Below are 20,320 nucleotides of genomic sequence, written 5' to 3' on the forward strand. Positions count from 1 at the left end.
TTAATAAGATCTAGATTATCTAAATTTAAATCCTTCGCAACATGGTAGGTCCGTAATTGAATCAGAGAGATTTTTCAAAAGCGATCGACATGTGTATTAATATTAAGATATGCCGATCGGAAATAGAAAATCAATTTAAAACATTAAGGAAATGCTCAGAGCGCTGAAAGAAAGTGGATGTTTAAAGGAATTCGTCAATTAAGGATATTACATTGAACCAGTGTATGTTCAAATGTGCATATAAATTATCGATGGCTCCCACAAAGTGCAAATAATCATGGTTTACGGAAGACAGTTGTGGTACAGTACGAAACAAAATAAGTGTGGAACGTCAATGAATGCATCACTGATTTAAACCAAAATATTAGATAAAAGCCGCGATAAACAGTATCATCAAAATAAAGTTGAGAAGAACTAAATAAAATTAAGAAAAAACTTCTAGAATTTTAATTAATTAATTTCGCTAAACAATTATGAGTGGTAAGGATTTAGAAATGACAAACTTTCAAGTAGACCAACGGGCAAATTTTATCGCCCTAATTTTATTGGACGCATTGGAGGATGGAAACGAGAGGTAACAACGGGTGCTAAATGTCGTACATTGTAATTGTTTTGTATATAAATACTAATTTACATCTAAATAAATTTACGTTGTTAGTGATATATACGCCATAATAGCTAAAAATAAAGTAGATGCGAGTTACGTCCCTATCGAGCGCGGTATATCACCCCTTCATTATGCATGTGGAATGGAGAATGCGACAGTCGCTGCGGACATTATAAAGCTATTTCTCCAAGATGGCGGTAAGTTTAGTTATAGCATTTACCATGTCTTTAAATTCATACATGCATTTCTTTACAAACTAAGCTGACGCCAATGTTCGGTCAAATGAGAATATGACACCCTTGCATGTAGCTGCGATATTTGGCCGTGTAGTTATAGTGAATTTACTTTTGGTAAGTGTGTACTTCTTATGAACCTATTACCAGGGAAACTAATTTCATCCAAATTTAGAAACATGGAGCTCGACATGATTTACTGGATGATGAACGCAAAACACCTATACATTACGCTATCGAAGAATGCCACTTTGAGGTGTTGGAGGCAATTCGAGATCATATTTTTCAACACAAATATGAACTTGTTCGCAAAAAATCAGTAGAATATGCCACTGATAATAGTAACTTTTCCACAAAAGGGGAATTAGCTAAACAGGAAGAACGAGTATCCAGTGTGACACCCATTAACAGAATGCTCTCCAACGTACTTATTAATGATTCAGGAAACCCAGCTACACCCAATAATAAGTACACACCGAACCGAGTTCACTACAATTATGATGTGACATCCCCATATTATATAAATATAACCCATCGCCGACACCGACCACAACCAATATTTCCGCCAGTTGGATCTACGCCAGGCTCTAAGGATAAAACGCCTAGTCTTAAGTATGAGAATTTAGAAAAGCAAGAATCAAACTCTGAGGTAATGAGTAAAAGGTTACGCCTATAGACTTATTTATTTCTAAACATCCAACTTTATCACCAGGAAGCTAAAGCAGAGGTCTCAACTGACCCACAATCATCTATTAACGTATTTCATCTTACTGAGTCAAATTTGAAAGAACTTTCAAAGGCATCATCTAATTTAGATCACTCCTGCATTTCAATGATCGAAGCATGGCGTAAAAAAGTTGAGTGCTCACGTGTTAAAAGATCAATTTTGAGATGTTACACAGATGTAGATGAAATGGTGGACGAACTAATGAAAAGTGATCACCTTAACTTTACTAACACAATTCTAAAAGAAAATGAGAAACTAGTTTCAGAAGATAATGAATCTGAGACAAAACCTATTATGAATTCAAATCTCTCTTTGGGCGCTATAATACAAAAAGCAGCACAGGCCCATGTATTGGATGAAGAAGATCAAGATTTTGGCCCGGAGCCTGATAGTAGTTATCATACAGTGCCTGCAATAATAGAGGACGAACTCTGTCAAGGCATGAATGATCAACCTACGAAAAAATGTGCAGAAAAATCACCAGAGAACGATTTAAAAGAAAAACCTGAAAAGAGTCCAACAGGGGATTATATATTACAAATGGCTGAAGCTTACGTTCATACGGATGATGAGAATGGGCTGGTATTCTACGAAACTAAACTTCTAAGTAGTCGTAACCAAGCAACCAATCGGTATAACAACTCAAATACAACGATTTGTTTTAAATGATTGTAGAATATTTAAATTTCTATTTTGAAGCGATCAACAAATTTTGGACAGTACAGTGTCGACTAATGAGACACATATTTTGGATTACGAAACTGATGAACTACGTGCTGAACTGACTCATTTTGGCGATCGTCCTGGTAACTTATATATTTATTTTTACATATATATGTATTTGTATAATACTAGTTATTGATATTAAACGATAACAACTATTCAAGGTCCAATAACAAAGAGCACAAAAAGGCTTTACATAAAAAGGCTTATAAAATATAGAAGGAATGCGCCGGAAATAGTGAAGATAAATGCAAATGGAAAACAAAGCGTCTCTGACAGTGCAAGTATGATTTTTTTGCAATATATACATATATAGCATCAGTTGCTAATTTTTTTATATTAATTAGAATTATCTGTGGAATTACAACGCACTATACGTTCTCCGGAATATTTTTCCTTAATACCAGAGTACCAGCAGTATGAATGTAAATCAACTGAATACTTTGCTAATTTACAAAATAAACATAAATTGAGAGAGGGCCACCTAAAGCAAAGTTTTATATATATGCTAATTGATCCTCGAATATCTTGTAATTTACCAGGAGAAAGCATGGTACGTCATTAACCAAAGAAGTATTCAGAAAATAATTATATAATTTTCGTGCACCTAGTATATCGACACGCACAAAGCTTGGATACGTTTCCTGGAATCAGTGTTCTATGTCGGGAAAGGGAAAACTTCACGTCCGTATTCCCATTTATATGAAGCTATGAAATTGCATTCTCGCCTCCATAGTCAGCACAAGATTACAAGTTCCAGAACAGATGTTGTTCAGTCACAGCGACAAAAAGTCTCATGTAAAATATAAACTAGATAAGACACAAAATGTAACATTGAGTTCCTGAAAATGACTTAAATTACTCTTATTCCAGCTATTCGAAAACAAACCATTTGCCTGGATATTTTCAAAACAAATATCCAGAAACCTTTGGATAACAAGAAATTAGAGCGAATTCTGGATATTTGGAGGTGTGGTAAAGGTGTGGTGTGCCTTCACGTCTTTCACAACATATTGCCTTCGGAAGCTTATACACGTGAGGCGGCCATAATCGATGCATTTGGAGTACAGCATTTAACAAATCACAAACGTGGCGACTACTACGGTCCAGCGCAAACTTGGACCATGAAAGAAAAGAAAATGTTTGGGATATCTCTATTATATAGAGCAATGCAAATATATTTAGCAGAAGGTGAATCGCAATTATCTCCTAGTGATCTCATTTAAAATAAGATATAAAATACATGTTTATATAAAATAAGCCAATGTGATATTTACGTATACACGAAATAATATAGACGTGGATTGTACAAATCTTTATTCAATATATTTTATTTCCGGTTACAGAATTTTTAAGCTTTGAAAAGAAAAAACGAAGGTTATATGGAAACGAAGTTAAATACATTTACTTTTTCTGGGTTTTCTTCTCGTTTTCTTCTTTTTCCTGTTTAATAGCTTCAACGTGTTTTTTTACTTCTTCTGCAGAAAGAGTTACAAGTTTTGGTGCGTCACCGGGTTTTTCAGGCTTTTTCATTACAACGATTTCTAAATTCCCACTGGACTGTGCTACCTCACGCAGTGCTTTTATTGTGAGCCTCACCGCCGAGTCTTCTTCTGCAACACTTTCCTCCTTGTAGTGCTTTTCTAAATACTCGCGGACTGTTTTTGCCGCTCGACCAACAGCGTTAGCCTTCCACTCATAATAATTTCCAGATGGCTCAGTCTGGTAAAGGTGTGGTTCGCCATTACTGTCGAATCCAGCTATCAAACACGATATTCCAAATGGTCGCCTACCATTGCTTTGTGTGTACTTCTGTTTTAATTGCGCAATGTACCTAGGAGATAAATATTTCCGTCAACTTTTCCCTCGACTTTTTTCTATAATAATCAATCTTACCGAGTAATGTATTCCAAGGTTACAGGATCTTCCACATTCAATTTGTGACTTTGGCATTCGACTCTAGCTCGATTAATAAGAATACGAGCATCAGCAGTTAACCCGGCAAATGCTATTATTACATGTTCATCCAAAGTGCAAATTTTCTGAACTGTTCGATCCAGTTGTAAAGTAGGCATTGATTTTTTTTCTACACCCAACACTACCACATCTTTTCCTCGTACTCCAACCTGAAGAGTTTGTATAAGCTGTATTATTTGGTCTCCATTCGAAAGGATAATTATATTCATGGGAGGTTAAGGTTACTTACAGCAGAAGATCCTCGACGCACTGCTTCCTGAGCGTACTCCACTTGTAACAAATGACCATCTGGGGAGAAAATAGTAACAGCGCGATCATAACGTGCAGACATTTTGCTAAAACTTTATATTTCACAAATTCTGATAAAAACTAATGTAAATGTTCTGCGGCAATAATTACAATAACTGAAAAAGTGTTTGTCAGCTTCGCCGAAGAGTATTGCCAGCTTTTAGTCTTGCTTTTGTTATAGTTGCCGGACTGAGGTTGCATTCAATATTCAAATTCACATGCAGATGGCGCTCGTAAATAATTAAATCACACGTCACCAGAGAACGTCACTTTTTAAAGTCCAACTGAAAATAGATCACTCTAAATAACATAAATCTACATAAACGACTCTTTACCCGGCATTGTATAAGCAAACAAGTAGCAAAATAATCACTTGTTCGATTTAGTACGTATTTCGACACAGAGTTTTAAATACACGCACTACAAAATGGCAATATTCTTGTGGATTTGGAAAGAAAATATTAATGAAAAACATTATTCATAACAAATGTTAATTGCGTATATATTGCTCTTCCTCCCCATCTCTGTGGTTGCAATATAGGCGCGTTACGAAATACTTAGCTTTTACAAGTCATTACACAAATATTTGCGAAATATTTTAGATACATTTAATGTTTTTATACAAAAAAAAAATGTAATCAAAACCATATAAAGTATTCTTTATTATTTAAAATAATAGAAAATATTTGAAAAATTACTAATAATTTACTTAAAGTAATAAATTTTGTAGTATAACACGGCAACTCGAAATTCTAGTTTTTGCGTTTTTTTTAGTACAATACAAGCTGCGCGAAGTGTCCATTGCCTTGAGTTGTTGTTGTACAGAGTACCAAAATCTGCACGACAACCCGCGCCAAGTGTCCTTTTAGTAGTATATACACCGGAACCAGCGCGTAGTGTCTTGCGTTTTCCTTCATTCTATTGCATTCGTATCGCAATTTCTTTCTATGTATATTAGATTTACTACTTGTAGGTTTCTACAATGCCCGATAGTGGATGTAAGGAATGAGGACAGTGAAAGGATGTTTCTTAGTGCACATGCAATATCTATTGGTTAATTTTCGCATATCAATAGTGGGTTACTAATATATTTTTATTTTCTCAATCGAGCGTTAACACAATCTCTTTTTTTTCCCATATGAATCTTTTACAATACTGCTCTATTTTCGTGAATATGTCAGTATTTGAGTAATTTTTATCTAGCACGTCATTAAGTTTATCGCTAAAACGACCGATAGCCCTTGCTTTAAATTCCCAATAATCTCCACTGGGATCGATTTCATAAATGTGAGGCTTATCATCATATCCGCATACGAGGGAGGATACACCAAATGGCCGGAACCCGTTTTGTTGTGTATAGCTTTGTTTATATTGAGCGAGGAACCTTTTAGCAAAAACGTAGTTATTAGAAGAAACGAATATGATTGGGTTCATGATGCGATAACAAACCTTGCAATGCCTTCAACGGTCAAAGATTCGTCTGTATTCAACTTGTGGCTCTGGCAATGCTGACGGGCACGATCTACTATGACACGGGCATCAGCCGGAAGCCCAGCACAGGCTATAAATATGTTATGTTTGTCATCTATTTGTGTTATCCTATTTTGTGGTCGTAGCAATGGTAACTCCTTTCTTTCCGCCCATAGAGAGATCTGGTCATTTTCCAAAACTGCAATCTATAAAATAATTATACAAAATTAAACCTTAGCATAATATTTAAACTTCACATACCTACCACAGTTTCAGCTGTGGTGACCGCTTCCCGTGCATAGGCCACTTGAGAGAGCTCACCATCTTCTGTGAAAAGAGTATCGGGATTAGAGTAAAAAGTTGTCATAAAATTGTTAAAAATATGTTCTTATTTGCTGCTCAAAAACAAAACAACTGCTAATCTGAATGACATATATTTGCAAGACTACTCCACCCACTTTATTTTAAAACTCATATAGTTGAGTCTTCGCTGGCTATAGTTGTTACCTTGATAATATTGTCAACAGACAAGCAAATTGTTTTTTGGTAGCATAAGCTTGGCATATTAAAAGGTTTGATTTAATTTCTACGAAAAATAAGACATTTGAAAAATTACAACTTTACTTTGTGTATATCTTTCCGTTTTTTTATTAAACAAATTATATTCTAAGTTTCGTGTACATATTTCCGCTCTGTTAATTGAAGCGAATGGAAAGTTGGCAGCCTTTTTTTATATTATTTTTGGGGTGTCATTTATCAGCTCTCTTTGTATTTATGTCGTCATTGTCCAATTTCTCAGATGGTTTTGACAGTATTTTGTGAACAACGTCAACGACGACGAAAAAACTTTTGTTTTCCTTTTATTTTGTGCAAAAGAATAAAATAAAATTTTGTGTTGTATTTTTATAATTGGAAAGCATCCATGGACGAATGTTGCGTGATTTGAAACGAAAATAGAAAATTGCGTAAAAGTAACGGCTGTGACGGTGACGACGACGTCGGGTGCATGAAAAATTCTTGAGCTAAAAATTGAGATTTGTAGAATTCGTAAACGGTAACAATGATGACGGCAACGCCAACCTAGTCGTCGAATGAAAGATAGCAAGAAAACCAAGCATAACAAAAGAAGAGAAGCCATTGCTTCAAAATTCAGGAGTTAATATTTCTTTGAAAAAGTGATATATTAGATTTATAAATTTAACAGAACAACGGAGTACTCTGACAAATAGTGGTGGCTAAAAGTTATGGCATTAGCTAGAAAATTAACAGCAAAAATATGTAAGTTTGAAACTTTCCCATGCGAACCTTATTCCTTGTGCAAAGGAACATTTTTGTGGAAACCTTTCTATGCCTTTTTGTCTCAAAATTTCCTTCTAGATGAGATAAAAGCTCATGATGGTAATGTTACCAGTCTGGACCTCGGTGAAACTGGTAGTGTTTTAGTAACTGGTGGGCAGGATCGAAATGTGAATTTATGGGCAATCGGTCGAGAAGAACTTTTCATGGTAAATTGTTCAGTATATATGGAGTTTTGTCACTAATATATATATGTTGCCATTTCAGTCATTAACCGGACATAACAGACCCATTGATTGTGTACGTTTTGCATATAATGACGATTTCGTATATTCCGCGGACGATATTGGTATTATTAGACGTTGGGACTTGAACGCACAAACCATTTGTTCAACTTTAAATGGACATATGAAAAGTGTACGAACTCTAGATTTTAATCCTTCCGGTGAATATGTGGTATCGGGCAGTAATGATACAACCGTCAGGTAAGCCTAACAATTTAATATTTTTCAATTCCAAGTTATATATATGTGGTTGAAAATGACTTCTGCATATCCATTTGCAACTTATTGTTTTATAGATATGCTTAGCAATATTCATATACCAAACCAACTTTAACCTAGGTACATACATATGAACATAAGTAAAATCTGCAACAATTCCATTTTTTACATTTTAAAAGTGCGGAAAACGATGACTTTCCACCTTTTGGATTTTTTATTTGAAACTTGAATCGCATTTCAATGAACTTTTAAACACAGACCAAACCATTTCGGCAGCATATTATTGCGTAGGAGTTTTCTTCTTTGATCGCTTTTGTTTTTCCTACGTACATAGTGACATTATTTACCTCTATATGTATTGATTTATTCAAATAAGAGTACAACATCGAAGATTCAAGTTACTGCATCAAAAAAAGATAACAAAAAAAAAAAAAAAAATTATTTCTTAAGATGTGTATTATATGCGAGATATCTTCAAGTCAATTTGCCTAAACTGTATTCATATTTGAAATTACTAAAAGCCCACATGCTAATGGTATTTCTATTTCGAGTACTTGAAGCTCGGTTGCTGTCAAAGTTCCGACAACATACAAACATCTGTGTATTTTATTTTATGCATATGTTTGTAAAATATGTTATAATTTTCATTCCAGTATTTTTTATTGGCGTCATATTCGTGATTTCGTTTGCCTTTCATTGTTTGAGTTATAATGTTTACATGAATAGCATAACATAGTTGCACATACAGTATACTCTCGAAAAGTAAATTCTCAGAAAGTAAATAATCGCGGAAAAGTTAATCACCTTTAAGATTACACATGTACCTCGAAAAAGTAAATTTTTTAATTTACTTTTCAGAGAGTGTGATAAAAAATTCGAAACGAAGCAAGCAGCGTTTTTTACGATGTTGCAAAAACACTTACTCTCTTGTTTATCGCGTCTTTTTAGTAAATAAACTCTCCTACTTTATCCACTGGTTTAAAAATGAAAACGATGCAAATCAGGTGTCAGACTTTTTGAATTGTCGTACAAAAATGGTCAGAAAATATATTGCAAAAGAAAAAAAAAACAAAAGAATATTCAAGATTTTTTCTGCTCATAGTAAATACATATGTATGTATGTAAATGTAAATATGTTTTTCATGTAAATCCATATGTTTTATTGAAGCAAATAAATGAATGATTTTTTTTGGTTTAAAAATGCATTTAATATTATCAAAACAGATAATTTATGTATATATTTGGAAAAGTAAATTATTCGAAAAAGTAATTTACCCAAAATACCAATCGATTTACTTTTCGAGAGTATACTGTACTTACATAGATATACATATATGTAGACATAAGTATGGACGCTATCACAATTATTAGCACATTAAGTGTAACTGGTTTACAAATCATGAAAAGAGAATTAAAGAAAGTCTTTTACTTTACCTGTTGCGGGGATTTGTATTTTACGATTGTACCGATACACTAAGTTAATAAGCATTAACATATTCACATATAGATAGAGTTAACAGCTATAACTGGGATCGAGCTCGTTGCGAATTTCCGCAATTGTCGTAACAATTATTGCATTTTTTATATCTCTAAAGGGTTCTTACATCTCTGATGACTAATAATGTATTTCTTGTTTTGGTTGATGTTGTTGTTGTTGTTGATAAACGCTTTCGATTCTGTATAACTGCCACTGTTTGAAGCTGGCTATTTTTACACACTTATCTTTTTTTCTGATAGTTGAAATAAAAATGCGTTCCTGTTTTAGTTAACAAAATATATTCATTTAACTGATAAGAAAATATCCCTTTAAAACCATAAAATATTATTGTGTTTGAAGTCATGCGAATGTCTGTTTGTTTCGTAACTTTACAATTTGGACGAAATGTCTTTTAGATCTACGTATCCGCCAATAATTGCCTTCTTTCCAGTTTCCACAACGGTGGTAGTGAAGAGGACTCGTTTGTCTTCCTTCCACATGTCAATTCTAAGTGTTTGGCCGGGAATGACGGCGGCTGAGAACCTTGCCTTAACAGCTTTAAAAAGCGATACATTATTGTTGGCGTATTTTGCCAAAATCGCTCGTACTGAGAAACCCAATGAGCATAGACCATGTAAAATGGGTGTCTTAAATCCGCCTATAGCTGCGAAATCCGGATCAATGTGTAGGGGATTTAAGTCTCCAGAGAGTCTGTACAAAGCCGCTTGGTCCTCTGTGGTTTTGTATTGACACATGGCGTCTGGGCTCCGATTCGGTGCATTCACAATTGGTACAACGCCATTTTTAGGGGTCTTTTTTCCACCAAATTTGCCAGATCCAACTATGAAAGTAGCGCACTGATTTTTTACCAAAAGTCGGCCACTTTCATCATATGTATCAGCGTTTGTCACAACAAGTGCACCAGATCCCTTGTCCATAACATCAAATACTTGTCCGATAGTGGTAAGGGTTCCACTCGTTGGAATTTCATCACATATTTCTAAATACTGTTCCCCATGTAGAATGTTTGATAGGTGAGCATCTCCTGAAGGTAATGCATCGCTCACAATATTAGTTGTCATACTTAACAAGAGACCTGGCAATACGAAGTAGGTAGGAATAGCGGAGAATTCCGGATGATTTTCATATAAAAATTTTAGGTCGTTTTCATTCTTGACACTGCTACCGATTCCCAATGCGTAGAGAATCAAGTCTCTGCTGTTGTATTTGAAAGTATCTTGGATACCACCTAATTTGCCTTCCTTCAATTTCTCAAGAACTTCAAGTAAAGAGCCTGAAGCCTGACCAATTCCGTCCAAATGTTTGGCATCCGTCATGTCAGTGACCTTTGCCCATACGCTTTGAACGTATTCTGGCGTTGTGACATTTTGATCAAGCGAAGTGCGCAAAACAGAACCCTTGCCGCGTACAATGTTCAGCTTAGTTGCCCAGCCAGCAGCGCTCTCAATATATGATCCTAAAATAATAAAACTTTAATATTTTATAGATGTTATTTTCTAATTTACCGTTATCTTCGCAAGATTCATGACATAAGTACGCCACAACAGGTGCGATCAGATGTGGCTTTAACTCATTGAAAAGTATATCTGGGAGTATACCCTCAGTCATGCGACTAGCCGCAGTTGGAATGATAACGTTGCAATGTATATTGTTTTTTTGGCCTTCAATGGCTACGGTGTTGGCCAAGCCCACTAGCCCCATTTTCGCAGCTGAATAGTTGGCTTGACCAAAATTACCGTAAATTCCGGAGTTGGATGAGGTCATAATGATACGACCATAGTTTTGTTTTCGCATATACGGCCAAGCCGCTTGTGTACACTTGAAACTGCCTTTTAAGTGAACGTCATGTATCAAATCCCAATCTTGATCGGAAGTTTTGGCAATACTGCGATCGCGGAGTATACCCGCATTATTCACCAGTATATCGACACGTCCAAAATTATTAATAGCTGTTTCAATGACCTTTGAACCGTCAACTACTGAATTGTAGTCAGCAACCGCAGTGCCTCCCTGTGCACGAATCTCATCGACCACAATATCTGCGGCACGTTTGGATGCACCTTCGCCATGGAAGCTACCTCCTAAATCATTTACCACAACTTTTGCCCCCCGAGAGCCAAAGAGCAAGGCATATTCACGACCCAGTCCTGAACCGGCACCCGTAACAACGGCAACTCGACCATCAAAACGCAATTGCTCGGTCATTTTTCGTATTTTCACTATTGGGTACTGTATATCGCACTTACTATACCACTGGTGAACTGAAGTTGATGTCCACTTTATTCTGGAATTAAATTAACAATGCACATCTGATTAGTTCGATTTTGCACAACAAAGTCCACTTCTTTTCAATGTGTGCATAATGATAAGTAACATCCGATAAATAGATGTTAATATACGGCTAAATCTCACTAATACTACTACTAAGTCAGACACATATATTGGTGGCTATCAAGTACTTGGAACAAAGTTCGGTTGGTTTTTGTTCACTAAAGTCAAATTGTTTATGCTTTGCTTACCTTGCTTGGTTTGCATATACTGGAGCACTGCACCGTATTCTTTGAAATCTACCCAATTATTAGAAATGAAATTGAATTCCGCAGACTGGGGAGTAAAAACATAAAAATTCTATTTATTTAATAACCTTTGTTCATACACATTTCTCAAGTGTGTTTTATGACATTTATCATTTTTGTTTTCGCTTTGTTCTTAATGGTTTGTGTCTTTGGTAAGCTTTTAATAAAAGCTTGCATACTAAAACACTTTTTATACGCTCGCAACATATTACACAGAGTATAATAGTTTTGTTCCCTCCCTTCTTTTCTCGCTGAGGCTAAAATTAAAAAAAAATAATAATAATACAGTGGAACTTCTCTAACTCATATCACCATAATCCACAAAAAAACTTCGAGTTAGAGAGATTTCGAGTTAAAGAATTTTTATTAAATCATATAATTTTTCAAAAAGCTGTAAAATATAGAATTCCATACAGTTTTATTATTTTTTTTTGCATAAAGTTTTATGTACATCCGTTAAAACATGTTTTCGGTAATTTTGTTTCTTTCAGTTTGCCATTGTTTGGCTCTTGTCGTCTGTATCTCATGCCTTTGTTACATGATTTATGCAATCCATAAGTGTAATCTCATATTTTTTGTTAACCTATTTTAAAATTCTGCCTCGATAGTAAAATTTAAAATTTTGTATTATGCTCTGGTCGAAAAATTCTATTTATGGAAGGAAATTTGTATGAAAGTTAACTTCTAATGCCAATTCAAGAGTTCGAGTTATGGAGAACTTCGAGTTAAGAAAGTTTTAGTTATGAAAGGAAATTTGTATGAAATTTGAATTCTAAACGCTATTGTCCATTCAAAACTTCTAATTATGGAGATCTTCGAGTTATAGAAGTTCAAGTTATAGAAGTTCCACTGTATTGTCAACACTAGACACTCGGAGCAGTATTGCAAATGGGCAAAATAGGACCATTGCAACACAAACCAAAGTCGCTATAACAAAGACTTAAAGTAAGGAACAAATATTCATCAGATATATCCGATCTGTTTCAAAGTGTTCGTGTTTATATCGGTTTAAAAATATTTCTTAAATAGCTTAAGTACGTAATTAGTTATACACTTTTCCTCAGTTCTAATATGATGAATAAGTCGAATCGATTTACTAATTAGTCTAAAAACAAATGTTGACTATTTTTGAACAATTACTGAAGAAATTTGGTGTTGTAGCGGTTATCTAAATAAATAATAATTTTGTTCATTGCAGGTTGTGGGATGTTAGAAATCAAAATAGATGTATTAAAATTTATCGTGGTCATATCGCTCAGGTCAATTCGGTAAAGTTTTCGCCAGATGGGCTGTGGATTGCATCTGCTGGCACAGAAGGATCCGTAATCATCTGGGATATACGAAAAAGTAAACAAATTATGGAATTCACTGAGCACCCTCCAGCAGCTGCCATTACTTGCATCCAATTCCATCCGTTTGAGTTCCTATTGGCCGTTGGACGCGTTGATGGTACCATCTGCATATATGATTTGGAAAGTCAATCGCGCATATCTCAAACAGAGACAGAAAGTCAGTTTTATGGCCACCCAATAAAGTGCATAACTTTTAGGTTAGAGGGTTGTGTTGTAAGATTTTACTGAATTTATAGCCAATACGTTCATTGTTACAGTGAGAATGGGGAGTGTCTATTCGTGGGTACAGCAGCAGGTATTTCTGTGATCGGTTGGGAACCAGATCGTGAATTCGACCACATAATATCAACGTGGACAGCGTTAGGCGATATGAAGGTGGTTAATCGAAAGTTGGTAAGCCGATTTGTTGAGTATAATATTCTTCGTTTAATATTTATTATTTGTATTTCACAGATATGTGGTTCTTATGAACAAAGTCTTGTTTCAATCAATGCACTTAGCATTGATCGCGTATTTCCTTTTTATAACCCACCCAATTCAACACCCACCGCTTTCAGTCATAACTCTACTACACGCAAGAGCTTCTCGCGTGGTAGTCAGAAGTTGAGACTTTCAATCACTGGTCCAAAAGCGTCGCGACTAGTGGAGGAGAATGAAGATAACCGAAGTCCGAGTATTGACGGTCATTCATCCCCAAACTTAAGTCTTGAGTTGGTTGACGAATCCTTGTTGGACACCACATCACCACCCCCTATACCAGCGTCAGCTATTACGTCATTAAATGGCGTTAATACTAATATTGTTAATAGTAACTCTTTGCATTTCGACTCTTCATATAGAGGAATGCCACCTCTGACACATAAGTCTAATACATCTCCACCATATAATTTTCCGTCGATGGCATCCAGCACTGGGTACAGTTCATTTAGTGGTAACGGTCATTGCTCGTTAAATTTCGATGGACCCAGTTCATTAAAAATGCCTGGAGAACGTGATATTTACCTTCACATGCCACTGGGCAACTCATTTGCTAATGACAATGAATATAATTTAAATGAAAGTAATCCGCCCGTAATATCAAATTATGACCACACAGAGTTGGTTGAAGACTTTCCGGTGAATCAAAACGTTCATCAACAGCCGAATGGTCCAAACTCTGTGAGTTCAACTACCGCGACAATGGGGCCTACTCAAGCGATTCCGGCGTTTAAGAGTTCGAAAACGAAATCTACAACCAGCGCACAAAAGCGTAGCACGCAAATAGCCATTTCGACGAGTGGCAAATCGCACATAAATTCATCCCATCAGCATCGTAGCAAGCTGTCGCAGGTGTCGTCGGTGAGCTCAACAGAGCTGCATAAGTTAGACGACAACATGCCATTGAAGAAGTCATCTTCGTCGCATTACATAAACAAGACGAAGCGTGGGAACGAAACGCAATCTAACCTTAACAAGGAAAACGCCAGGAATAAGAATATAAGTGTACAAATATATGCAAAGCCACCAACACGCTCGCGCACCACACTGGAGCTGCGCTCGCCGCAACGGCAGGCGGCATCTGCAGCGGCTGCTGCCCAAAGACAATCTAATGTAAGTTCAGTTCAAACGATCATTTCAACATTAACATTAATTATAAAGTATTACTATGTTGTAGAGATTTTCAAGTTATGTTGCAGATTTCAGCACAATCCCTAATGTAAGATTGTGTAATGGCACTGGTGTAATGTGTGAATAAACACTGTTAACACTTAATTTTTGCAGATACCTGTTACCCGTCCAGATCCCATGTTGCTGACACAAGGAAACTTGAACCAAAAGAGTTTTGGCAATCAACAAAATATCGACGACAGTTTAGAGATACAAATTCTGCTGGCGTCGCATGAGCAAATCTTTCAAGAGCTAAGCAACCGAAATGCGACATTACAGCTGATAAGGAATTCTACCAGGTAATATTGTAGTTCTTATTGCTGTATATTATTAGCAACGATTCTATATTTGGTATTATGTAGATCTCATGACGTTATCGGTGCATTGAAGCAAGCTATAAAGACAGGACGAACTGTGTTCGTTGATCTGTTGGGCGCCATAATGGAAAAAACGTAAGTGCAACAACTCATTGGGCAATCAAAGCGAATATATGAATTAAATTGATTCCATTCCGGTTCATATAGCTCGTCATGGAACTTAGATTTGTGTCTTCTGTTGCTGCCGGAAATCTATGAACTGCTCCAGAGCCCACACAAGTTGTAAGTATAGTCAATTTAAAATGCCCTTCTGCTATGTTCATTCGAAATAATCGTGTGCCGGTTAATTCTAGTCATTACACACGTGGCTGTGACACGCTTCGAGTGATTCTTTCGAATTTCTTGCCAATTATACAAGACAACATAGATCCCTGGTCGAATAGTTTGGGAGTCGATGTTTCGCGAGAGGAGCGTCACCGTAAATGCATCGAATGTCAGCACTGGCTGCTGCAGATACGCAGTTTGCCAGAAAGTAACCACTTTGGCAGCACGCTATCCCAATTGCAGAACATGATTGTCAATATTTAATGGAACATTTTGGTTTACCGGTTCAAACCCACACGTACATTCGTTTTGTGTTGTTTATTTCTCAGTTTACCACAAAGTAACCACTTTGGCAGCACCCATCACAAACGCTAAATATGTTTGTCAATATCTAACGGTATATTTTCGAAAACCTATTCAACTACATATGTGTATTCGATGTCAACCTTTCTATTTAATTACTCAGTTTGTGGTGTGTCGTTTAATTGTTAATAATTTATTGTTAGGTTCGTAAAGAGTTAAATCACCGCATATGTCATGTAATATCTATGTTTCACACTAGTACTAACAGTATTTTAAGTTGCACGTGTGTATGTATTATCAATACTTTGTTGACCCTTTCCTCATGCCAATATAAGAAACTGCAAATAACACAAAAAAAAAAAAAAACTGTTCGAGAACTCTACACAATCGCAAATGCTCTTTTTGTTTTTGTATAATAAAAGATTCTTGCATAACACTGCAAATTACCATAATAACCGTAATCCGTATCCGCATATTGTACTATGTAAAAAGTTCAAACACATACATACATACATATATACACATTTATATAATTAATTTAGAGAACGTAATTTTATTTACGACATGCACTGCAGCCGTAAGACAAGGGCTCAGTAACCATTATCCGTGATCATAAACGTACTTACATCTACAGAATAATATATTAAATATATTCCAGTTATTGATGCAAACTAATTTTGCCTGAACGAAAAAAAACACTTGCACAATACTTTTTTAACAAAAACAAAAACAACATAAAATAAATAAAGCATAAAACATTCCCCCAGTTATTGAAAGAATAAAAGAACCATTTTGAACCATTTCGTTTTTGGAAAGTGCCTTTTATGAAGAGCAGGAGGTGGAGAAGGAGCCGCACTTGAAGCGATCGTCGGTAGATACACTTTTTAAAAGTGCGAGCAATAGTGCTTTTGAAGGCAAAAGTAAATTCACAACTCATGCGAAGAAAATATTTAACAAATATATAAATATGAAGTTCATATTTTTATACACGAAGGTGGCCGAGGCGAAATGATTGGTATGCAGTTTATAATAATGAAGACTCATAAAAATAATAAAAGCTAAGTCGGAAATGTTTTACGATAAATATTAAGAATACATTGTAAGTTACAAGTTAGACAAGCCGAGTGACGGCTGAAGAAAGGTGAAAGTTACTTCACCTTCTCGCATTGTGATTTCAAATTCAATTTAATTTTTGATGAACAAGTGCTTAAGATTGTAAATACAAATGAACATGCTTGTGTCTGATGTACGCAAATACGAAAAAACATAATTATATTTATATCGTAAGAGTAATTCAAACTCCTTCCATTAACAATTCGACTAAGCGAATTGAAACGTTAATTGTGACAATGAACAGACGTTTTGTACTCTAGTTGTAATTGTAAAACACTTGTATCCATTTATAAAATAAGCATTGAACTTTGAAATTATTTTTATACGAACAGTGAACGTACATAATATAATGAATAAATTAAAAATCCGCTAGGCTTTGCGCACGTACATAATCACATATCAACAACTGCATCACCAGAACAAGCAGCTTTCCACGGAGCGAGCCACATATTCGATTATCTTTCACCTGAAGCTTAAGTCATCTCGCTTACTTCGACTCACACAGTTTGCATACACTTAGAATATATATATATACATATATAGGTTTTTTTTTACTATTTCACGACAACGGACAAGCAATATGCAAGCGAATGTAGACTTGTTGTTTTTTTAATATTAACTATTGTTTAACAAAGTTTAAACTTTATTCATTACGTAAGAAGATTGTTTGCATTTTCAATTCACCAGGCTTATTATATGTACGATACTCGTATACACATACATATGTATGTATATGCATTTTACTACCGATTTTTTACGCTAAGCGATAAGCCCCGTAGACATATTCGAAGAGCAGACGTAGGATATACTACATATACATATACATATATATATATTAAAAGCGCACTTTTTTGAACGTGAAATCACCAATCACCAATGTCACTTCACAACCTAACATATTTACTATAAATAAACTATTTATACTAAATTCATGTAATTAGTTATATTCGAAATAGTCCACATAAACCTAGCTTTGTTTTAAGACCAATAACCGAATGCTAATTATTTTAACTAATTTTAAAAACTCCCTCAGTTAATAATATACGCGTAAGAAAGTGTTTTATTGATTTTTATTAATTGTAACTTATCCAAGCAAGAAAATGAAAATAAAAGAAATCTTTTGTATATCTCAAGTTGTTTGAATTCACACTCTGGTAAGAAAGACTAACATCCTATTTTGTAAGGCCACTGGTGTATACTTGGTTTGGCAATTACAATAGCAGTTGTTGAGTACGCTGGAAATTATCTTTGGCGACGACAAAGCCAACAGTCCTGCCTGACTGTCTACGTATAAATTTACTTTCCGTATCCTTCCGTAGGTGTTCAATAGAGCCACTCAGCCCTTCCCCATGTCTAGTACTTCCGCTTGGAAGTTGCTTGCTGATTTTGGCAGACGGATAGAGAGAGAGATAGAGATAGCAAGCTTCTTCTAGATTGAGATAGTATCCTTCTTTCTTATTAAACCTCTCTCTCTCTTCTAGAGACAGGGGCGAACGCAGAAATTGAATTTTTAAATAATAGAATTTAATTCTACATAGTCATTTGATTTGTAATTTGTTGTTTTCAAAGCAATCTTTCTGCCGACGATGTATTTGACGTATTGTATCTTCTAAATTTTGTGATTTGATACTTTTTTGTTCACAAACGGCCTATTTTGATACTTTTCTGCTGATAGAATTTAATTTTTTGAAACTATGAAAATGTTAAACTAAAAACAAACCTATTGTATCTGGATAGTATTAAAAAGTTGTGGGAATGTAGGTCAATTAAAAAACCCAGAAAAATATAAACTGCACTTTGCCTTATAACTCTGTGGCTGCTGAACTGGATTTTGTTTAGATTTAAGGGGAATTGTGAGTCGAAAATGGACTTCTTTTGAAAATTAGTTCTGAACTGAAAAGTCACCAATAAGGTTTCTATTATTTTTTTTAGAGTTTATTGTTAATCATAATATAGGAAAAATAAAAACTCATTTATTATGACTTTCAGTTTTCGTTCCATGAGCAAACTGTTGTGAAATAAATTTAAATTAAAAAAAATTATGCTATTTGCAAAAAAATACTTCAGTGTCTTAACTTAACCGCTGATGTAGAAGATCCCGATGATTTCGTTGCTGAATTTAGAATGTGGAAAAGGTTAAAAATCTTTTCTTCGATTATATTCTCTAACTAAAATTTTGAATATATTTTCAGGAACTGGTTAAATCAAACAAAGAGATCCAAAACTTTTTTAGACGCGATGAATTGTTGCGATGCAAAAATTTTCAAAACAGTGCATCGTTTTTTAAAGATTGGAGCAACAATCCCTATATCTGTCGCTTCAAGTGAACGCTTGTTTTCCTCACTTCGCAGGCTTAAAACATATTTAAGAAATAAAACTGGAGAAGCACGCCTGAACGGAATGGCTCTCTTGAATATCCATAGAGATATAGACGTGATGGAGGAAGAGATTTTAATTGTTATGGCCCAAATTAAAAGAAGATTAGACTTTAATTTCTGAATAAAATAATGAAACATTGTCTTTTTACCTAAAACAACAACACCCCCCCCCCCAAAATTTTTTTCCTGCGTTCGTCACTGTCTAGAGTAGTAAAGTAGTAAAGCAATATATATATTGAGATGGTGAAGAAAATATAAATACACATAAAAATGAATTTATTATATTTAAAATAAATGTAAAACCATCCGGAGGTACATTGAAAGTGCTTCGCAGACGAAATAAGTAGATTCATGTCGCTGCATAAGACTGGAGAATAAAAGCGGAGGCTACTACTTTTACTTCTGTACGTATAGCTATTGATATGCAGATGTTTAGGTGCTGAAATGTGCACCAGGAAATTCGGTTTGATTGCTTATTATTTATTATTTTAGTAGTATTTTGATCTTCTACACTTATGTTTTATTTTATATGTTTTGGACGTATTTTCTGTTGCATGAATGTGGTCACTTCTGTTAGAATCTCTGACATTGCACTTAAGTTGTGAAACTCCGAAGTCATTCCCTTGGCATTTCTGATAGCTACATTATGCAAAGAATCGTTGAGCTGCGCGAATCTTCATAATTGGAGGGACAGCAGTTGATTGGTTAATGGATTTAAAATGAGGCCTACAAGTGTGAAAATGCTTTGTTTGATATACCGAAATATCTTTCAAATATATTTGGAAATATACAAAATATAGTAAACATATCCAATAACAACGTTTTAATTCTTAGCGTACTTCACACATGGAAGATCCAACGGATTGGAACGATCTCTAATTAGCCGTCGAATGCTGTAAACTCAGAGCTGTTATCTGCGTATTCTAGGCAACTGAGACAAATAGCTTATCATAATATGAAATCTAGTTTCAGTAGCCAAGGCAACTAC

The 20,320-nt window shown here is 35.1% G+C and overlaps 5 protein-coding genes across 7 annotated transcripts; 2 read left to right on the forward strand and 3 right to left on the reverse strand.

Annotated features, from left to right (window-relative positions):
* The first annotated feature begins 90 nt into the window (after window positions 1-90).
* On the forward strand, window positions 91-3,609 carry LOC105212806 (uncharacterized). The gene is made up of 10 exons (XM_011185086.3): window positions 91-574; window positions 659-804; window positions 869-957; window positions 1,016-1,489; window positions 1,553-2,199; window positions 2,267-2,373; window positions 2,455-2,574; window positions 2,638-2,843; window positions 2,902-3,088; window positions 3,164-3,609. The coding sequence occupies exons 1-10, from the start codon at window positions 474-476 to the stop codon at window positions 3,514-3,516; spliced, it is 2,430 nt and encodes an 809-aa protein (XP_011183388.2). The 5' UTR covers window positions 91-473; the 3' UTR covers window positions 3,517-3,609.
* Window positions 3,585-4,720, reverse strand: LOC105212805 (proteasome subunit alpha type-7-B-like). The gene is made up of 3 exons (XM_011185085.3): window positions 4,497-4,720; window positions 4,187-4,416; window positions 3,585-4,124 (listed from the first exon to the last, which is right to left on the reverse strand). The coding sequence occupies exons 1-3, from the start codon at window positions 4,596-4,598 to the stop codon at window positions 3,695-3,697; spliced, it is 762 nt and encodes a 253-aa protein (XP_011183387.1). The 5' UTR covers window positions 4,599-4,720; the 3' UTR covers window positions 3,585-3,694.
* Window positions 4,721-5,627: 907 nt separating this feature from the next.
* LOC105212807 (uncharacterized) lies at window positions 5,628-6,449 on the reverse strand. Its single transcript, XM_011185087.3, has 3 exons — window positions 6,291-6,449; window positions 6,005-6,231; window positions 5,628-5,939 (listed from the first exon to the last, which is right to left on the reverse strand). Exons 1-3 carry the CDS (start codon window positions 6,390-6,392, stop codon window positions 5,657-5,659), a joined length of 612 nt encoding a protein of 203 aa, XP_011183389.1. The 5' UTR covers window positions 6,393-6,449; the 3' UTR covers window positions 5,628-5,656.
* Window positions 6,450-6,719: 270 nt separating this feature from the next.
* LOC105212809 (katanin p80 WD40 repeat-containing subunit B1) lies at window positions 6,720-18,081 on the forward strand. Of its 3 annotated transcripts, XR_008471453.1 has the most exons (12): window positions 6,720-7,303; window positions 7,403-7,530; window positions 7,589-7,806; window positions 13,097-13,447; window positions 13,508-13,643; window positions 13,704-14,840; window positions 14,905-14,946; window positions 15,012-15,196; window positions 15,260-15,349; window positions 15,422-15,496; window positions 15,568-15,935; window positions 16,500-18,081. XR_008471453.1 is itself a non-coding variant. In XM_011185090.3 (11 exons), exons 1-11 carry the CDS (start codon window positions 7,270-7,272, stop codon window positions 15,800-15,802), a joined length of 2,631 nt encoding a protein of 876 aa, XP_011183392.1. In that variant the 5' UTR covers window positions 6,720-7,269; the 3' UTR covers window positions 15,803-18,081. The 3 variants fall into 3 exon arrangements, 2 of the variants coding, with proteins under 2 accessions (XP_011183392.1, XP_011183393.1); XM_011185090.3 differs by having other exon boundaries at window positions 15,568-18,081; XM_011185091.3 differs by lacking the exon at window positions 14,905-14,946 and having other exon boundaries at window positions 6,727-7,303; window positions 15,568-18,081.
* On the reverse strand, window positions 9,584-12,000 carry Mfe2_2 (peroxisomal multifunctional enzyme type 2). Its single transcript, XM_011185089.3, has 3 exons — window positions 11,842-12,000; window positions 10,828-11,606; window positions 9,584-10,778 (listed from the first exon to the last, which is right to left on the reverse strand). Exons 2-3 carry the CDS (start codon window positions 11,525-11,527, stop codon window positions 9,691-9,693), a joined length of 1,788 nt encoding a protein of 595 aa, XP_011183391.1. The 5' UTR covers window positions 11,528-11,606; window positions 11,842-12,000; the 3' UTR covers window positions 9,584-9,690.
* Window positions 18,082-20,320: the final 2,239 nt, after the last annotated feature.

The sequence above is a fragment of the Zeugodacus cucurbitae genome, chromosome 5 (assembly GCF_028554725.1).
Source record: "Zeugodacus cucurbitae isolate PBARC_wt_2022May chromosome 5, idZeuCucr1.2, whole genome shotgun sequence".
In the NCBI taxonomy this organism is placed as follows: domain Eukaryota; kingdom Metazoa; phylum Arthropoda; class Insecta; order Diptera; family Tephritidae; genus Zeugodacus; species Zeugodacus cucurbitae.

Coding starts and splice junctions, on each gene's coding strand:
- LOC105212806 (XM_011185086.3), top strand. CDS start 474: ATGAGTGGTAAGGATTTAGAAATGACAAACTTTCAAGTAGACCAACGG. Junction 805..868: donor GCTATTTCTCCAAGATGGCG/GTAAGTTTAGTT, acceptor TTACAAACTAAG/CTGACGCCAATGTTCGGTCA. Junction 2,844..2,901: donor ATTTACCAGGAGAAAGCATG/GTACGTCATTAA, acceptor TCGTGCACCTAG/TATATCGACACGCACAAAGC.
- LOC105212805 (XM_011185085.3), bottom strand. CDS start 4,598: ATGTCTGCACGTTATGATCGCGCTGTTACTATTTTCTCCCCAGATGGT. Junction 4,417..4,496: donor TGCGTCGAGGATCTTCTGCT/GTAAGTAACCTT, acceptor CAAACTCTTCAG/GTTGGAGTACGAGGAAAAGA. Junction 4,125..4,186: donor ACCTTGGAATACATTACTCG/GTAAGATTGATT, acceptor TTTATCTCCTAG/GTACATTGCGCAATTAAAAC.
- LOC105212807 (XM_011185087.3), bottom strand. CDS start 6,392: ATGACAACTTTTTACTCTAATCCCGATACTCTTTTCACAGAAGATGGT. Junction 6,232..6,290: donor TCACCACAGCTGAAACTGTG/GTAGGTATGTGA, acceptor ATTATTTTATAG/ATTGCAGTTTTGGAAAATGA. Junction 5,940..6,004: donor ACCGTTGAAGGCATTGCAAG/GTTTGTTATCGC, acceptor TTTTGCTAAAAG/GTTCCTCGCTCAATATAAAC.
- LOC105212809 (XM_011185090.3), top strand. CDS start 7,270: ATGGCATTAGCTAGAAAATTAACAGCAAAAATAT. Junction 7,304..7,402: donor AAAATTAACAGCAAAAATAT/GTAAGTTTGAAA, acceptor ATTTCCTTCTAG/ATGAGATAAAAGCTCATGAT. Junction 15,350..15,421: donor GGCGCCATAATGGAAAAAAC/GTAAGTGCAACA, acceptor CGGTTCATATAG/CTCGTCATGGAACTTAGATT.
- Mfe2_2 (XM_011185089.3), bottom strand. CDS start 11,527: ATGACCGAGCAATTGCGTTTTGATGGTCGAGTTGCCGTTGTTACGGGT. Junction 10,779..10,827: donor TGAATCTTGCGAAGATAACG/GTAAATTAGAAA, acceptor TTATTATTTTAG/GATCATATATTGAGAGCGCT.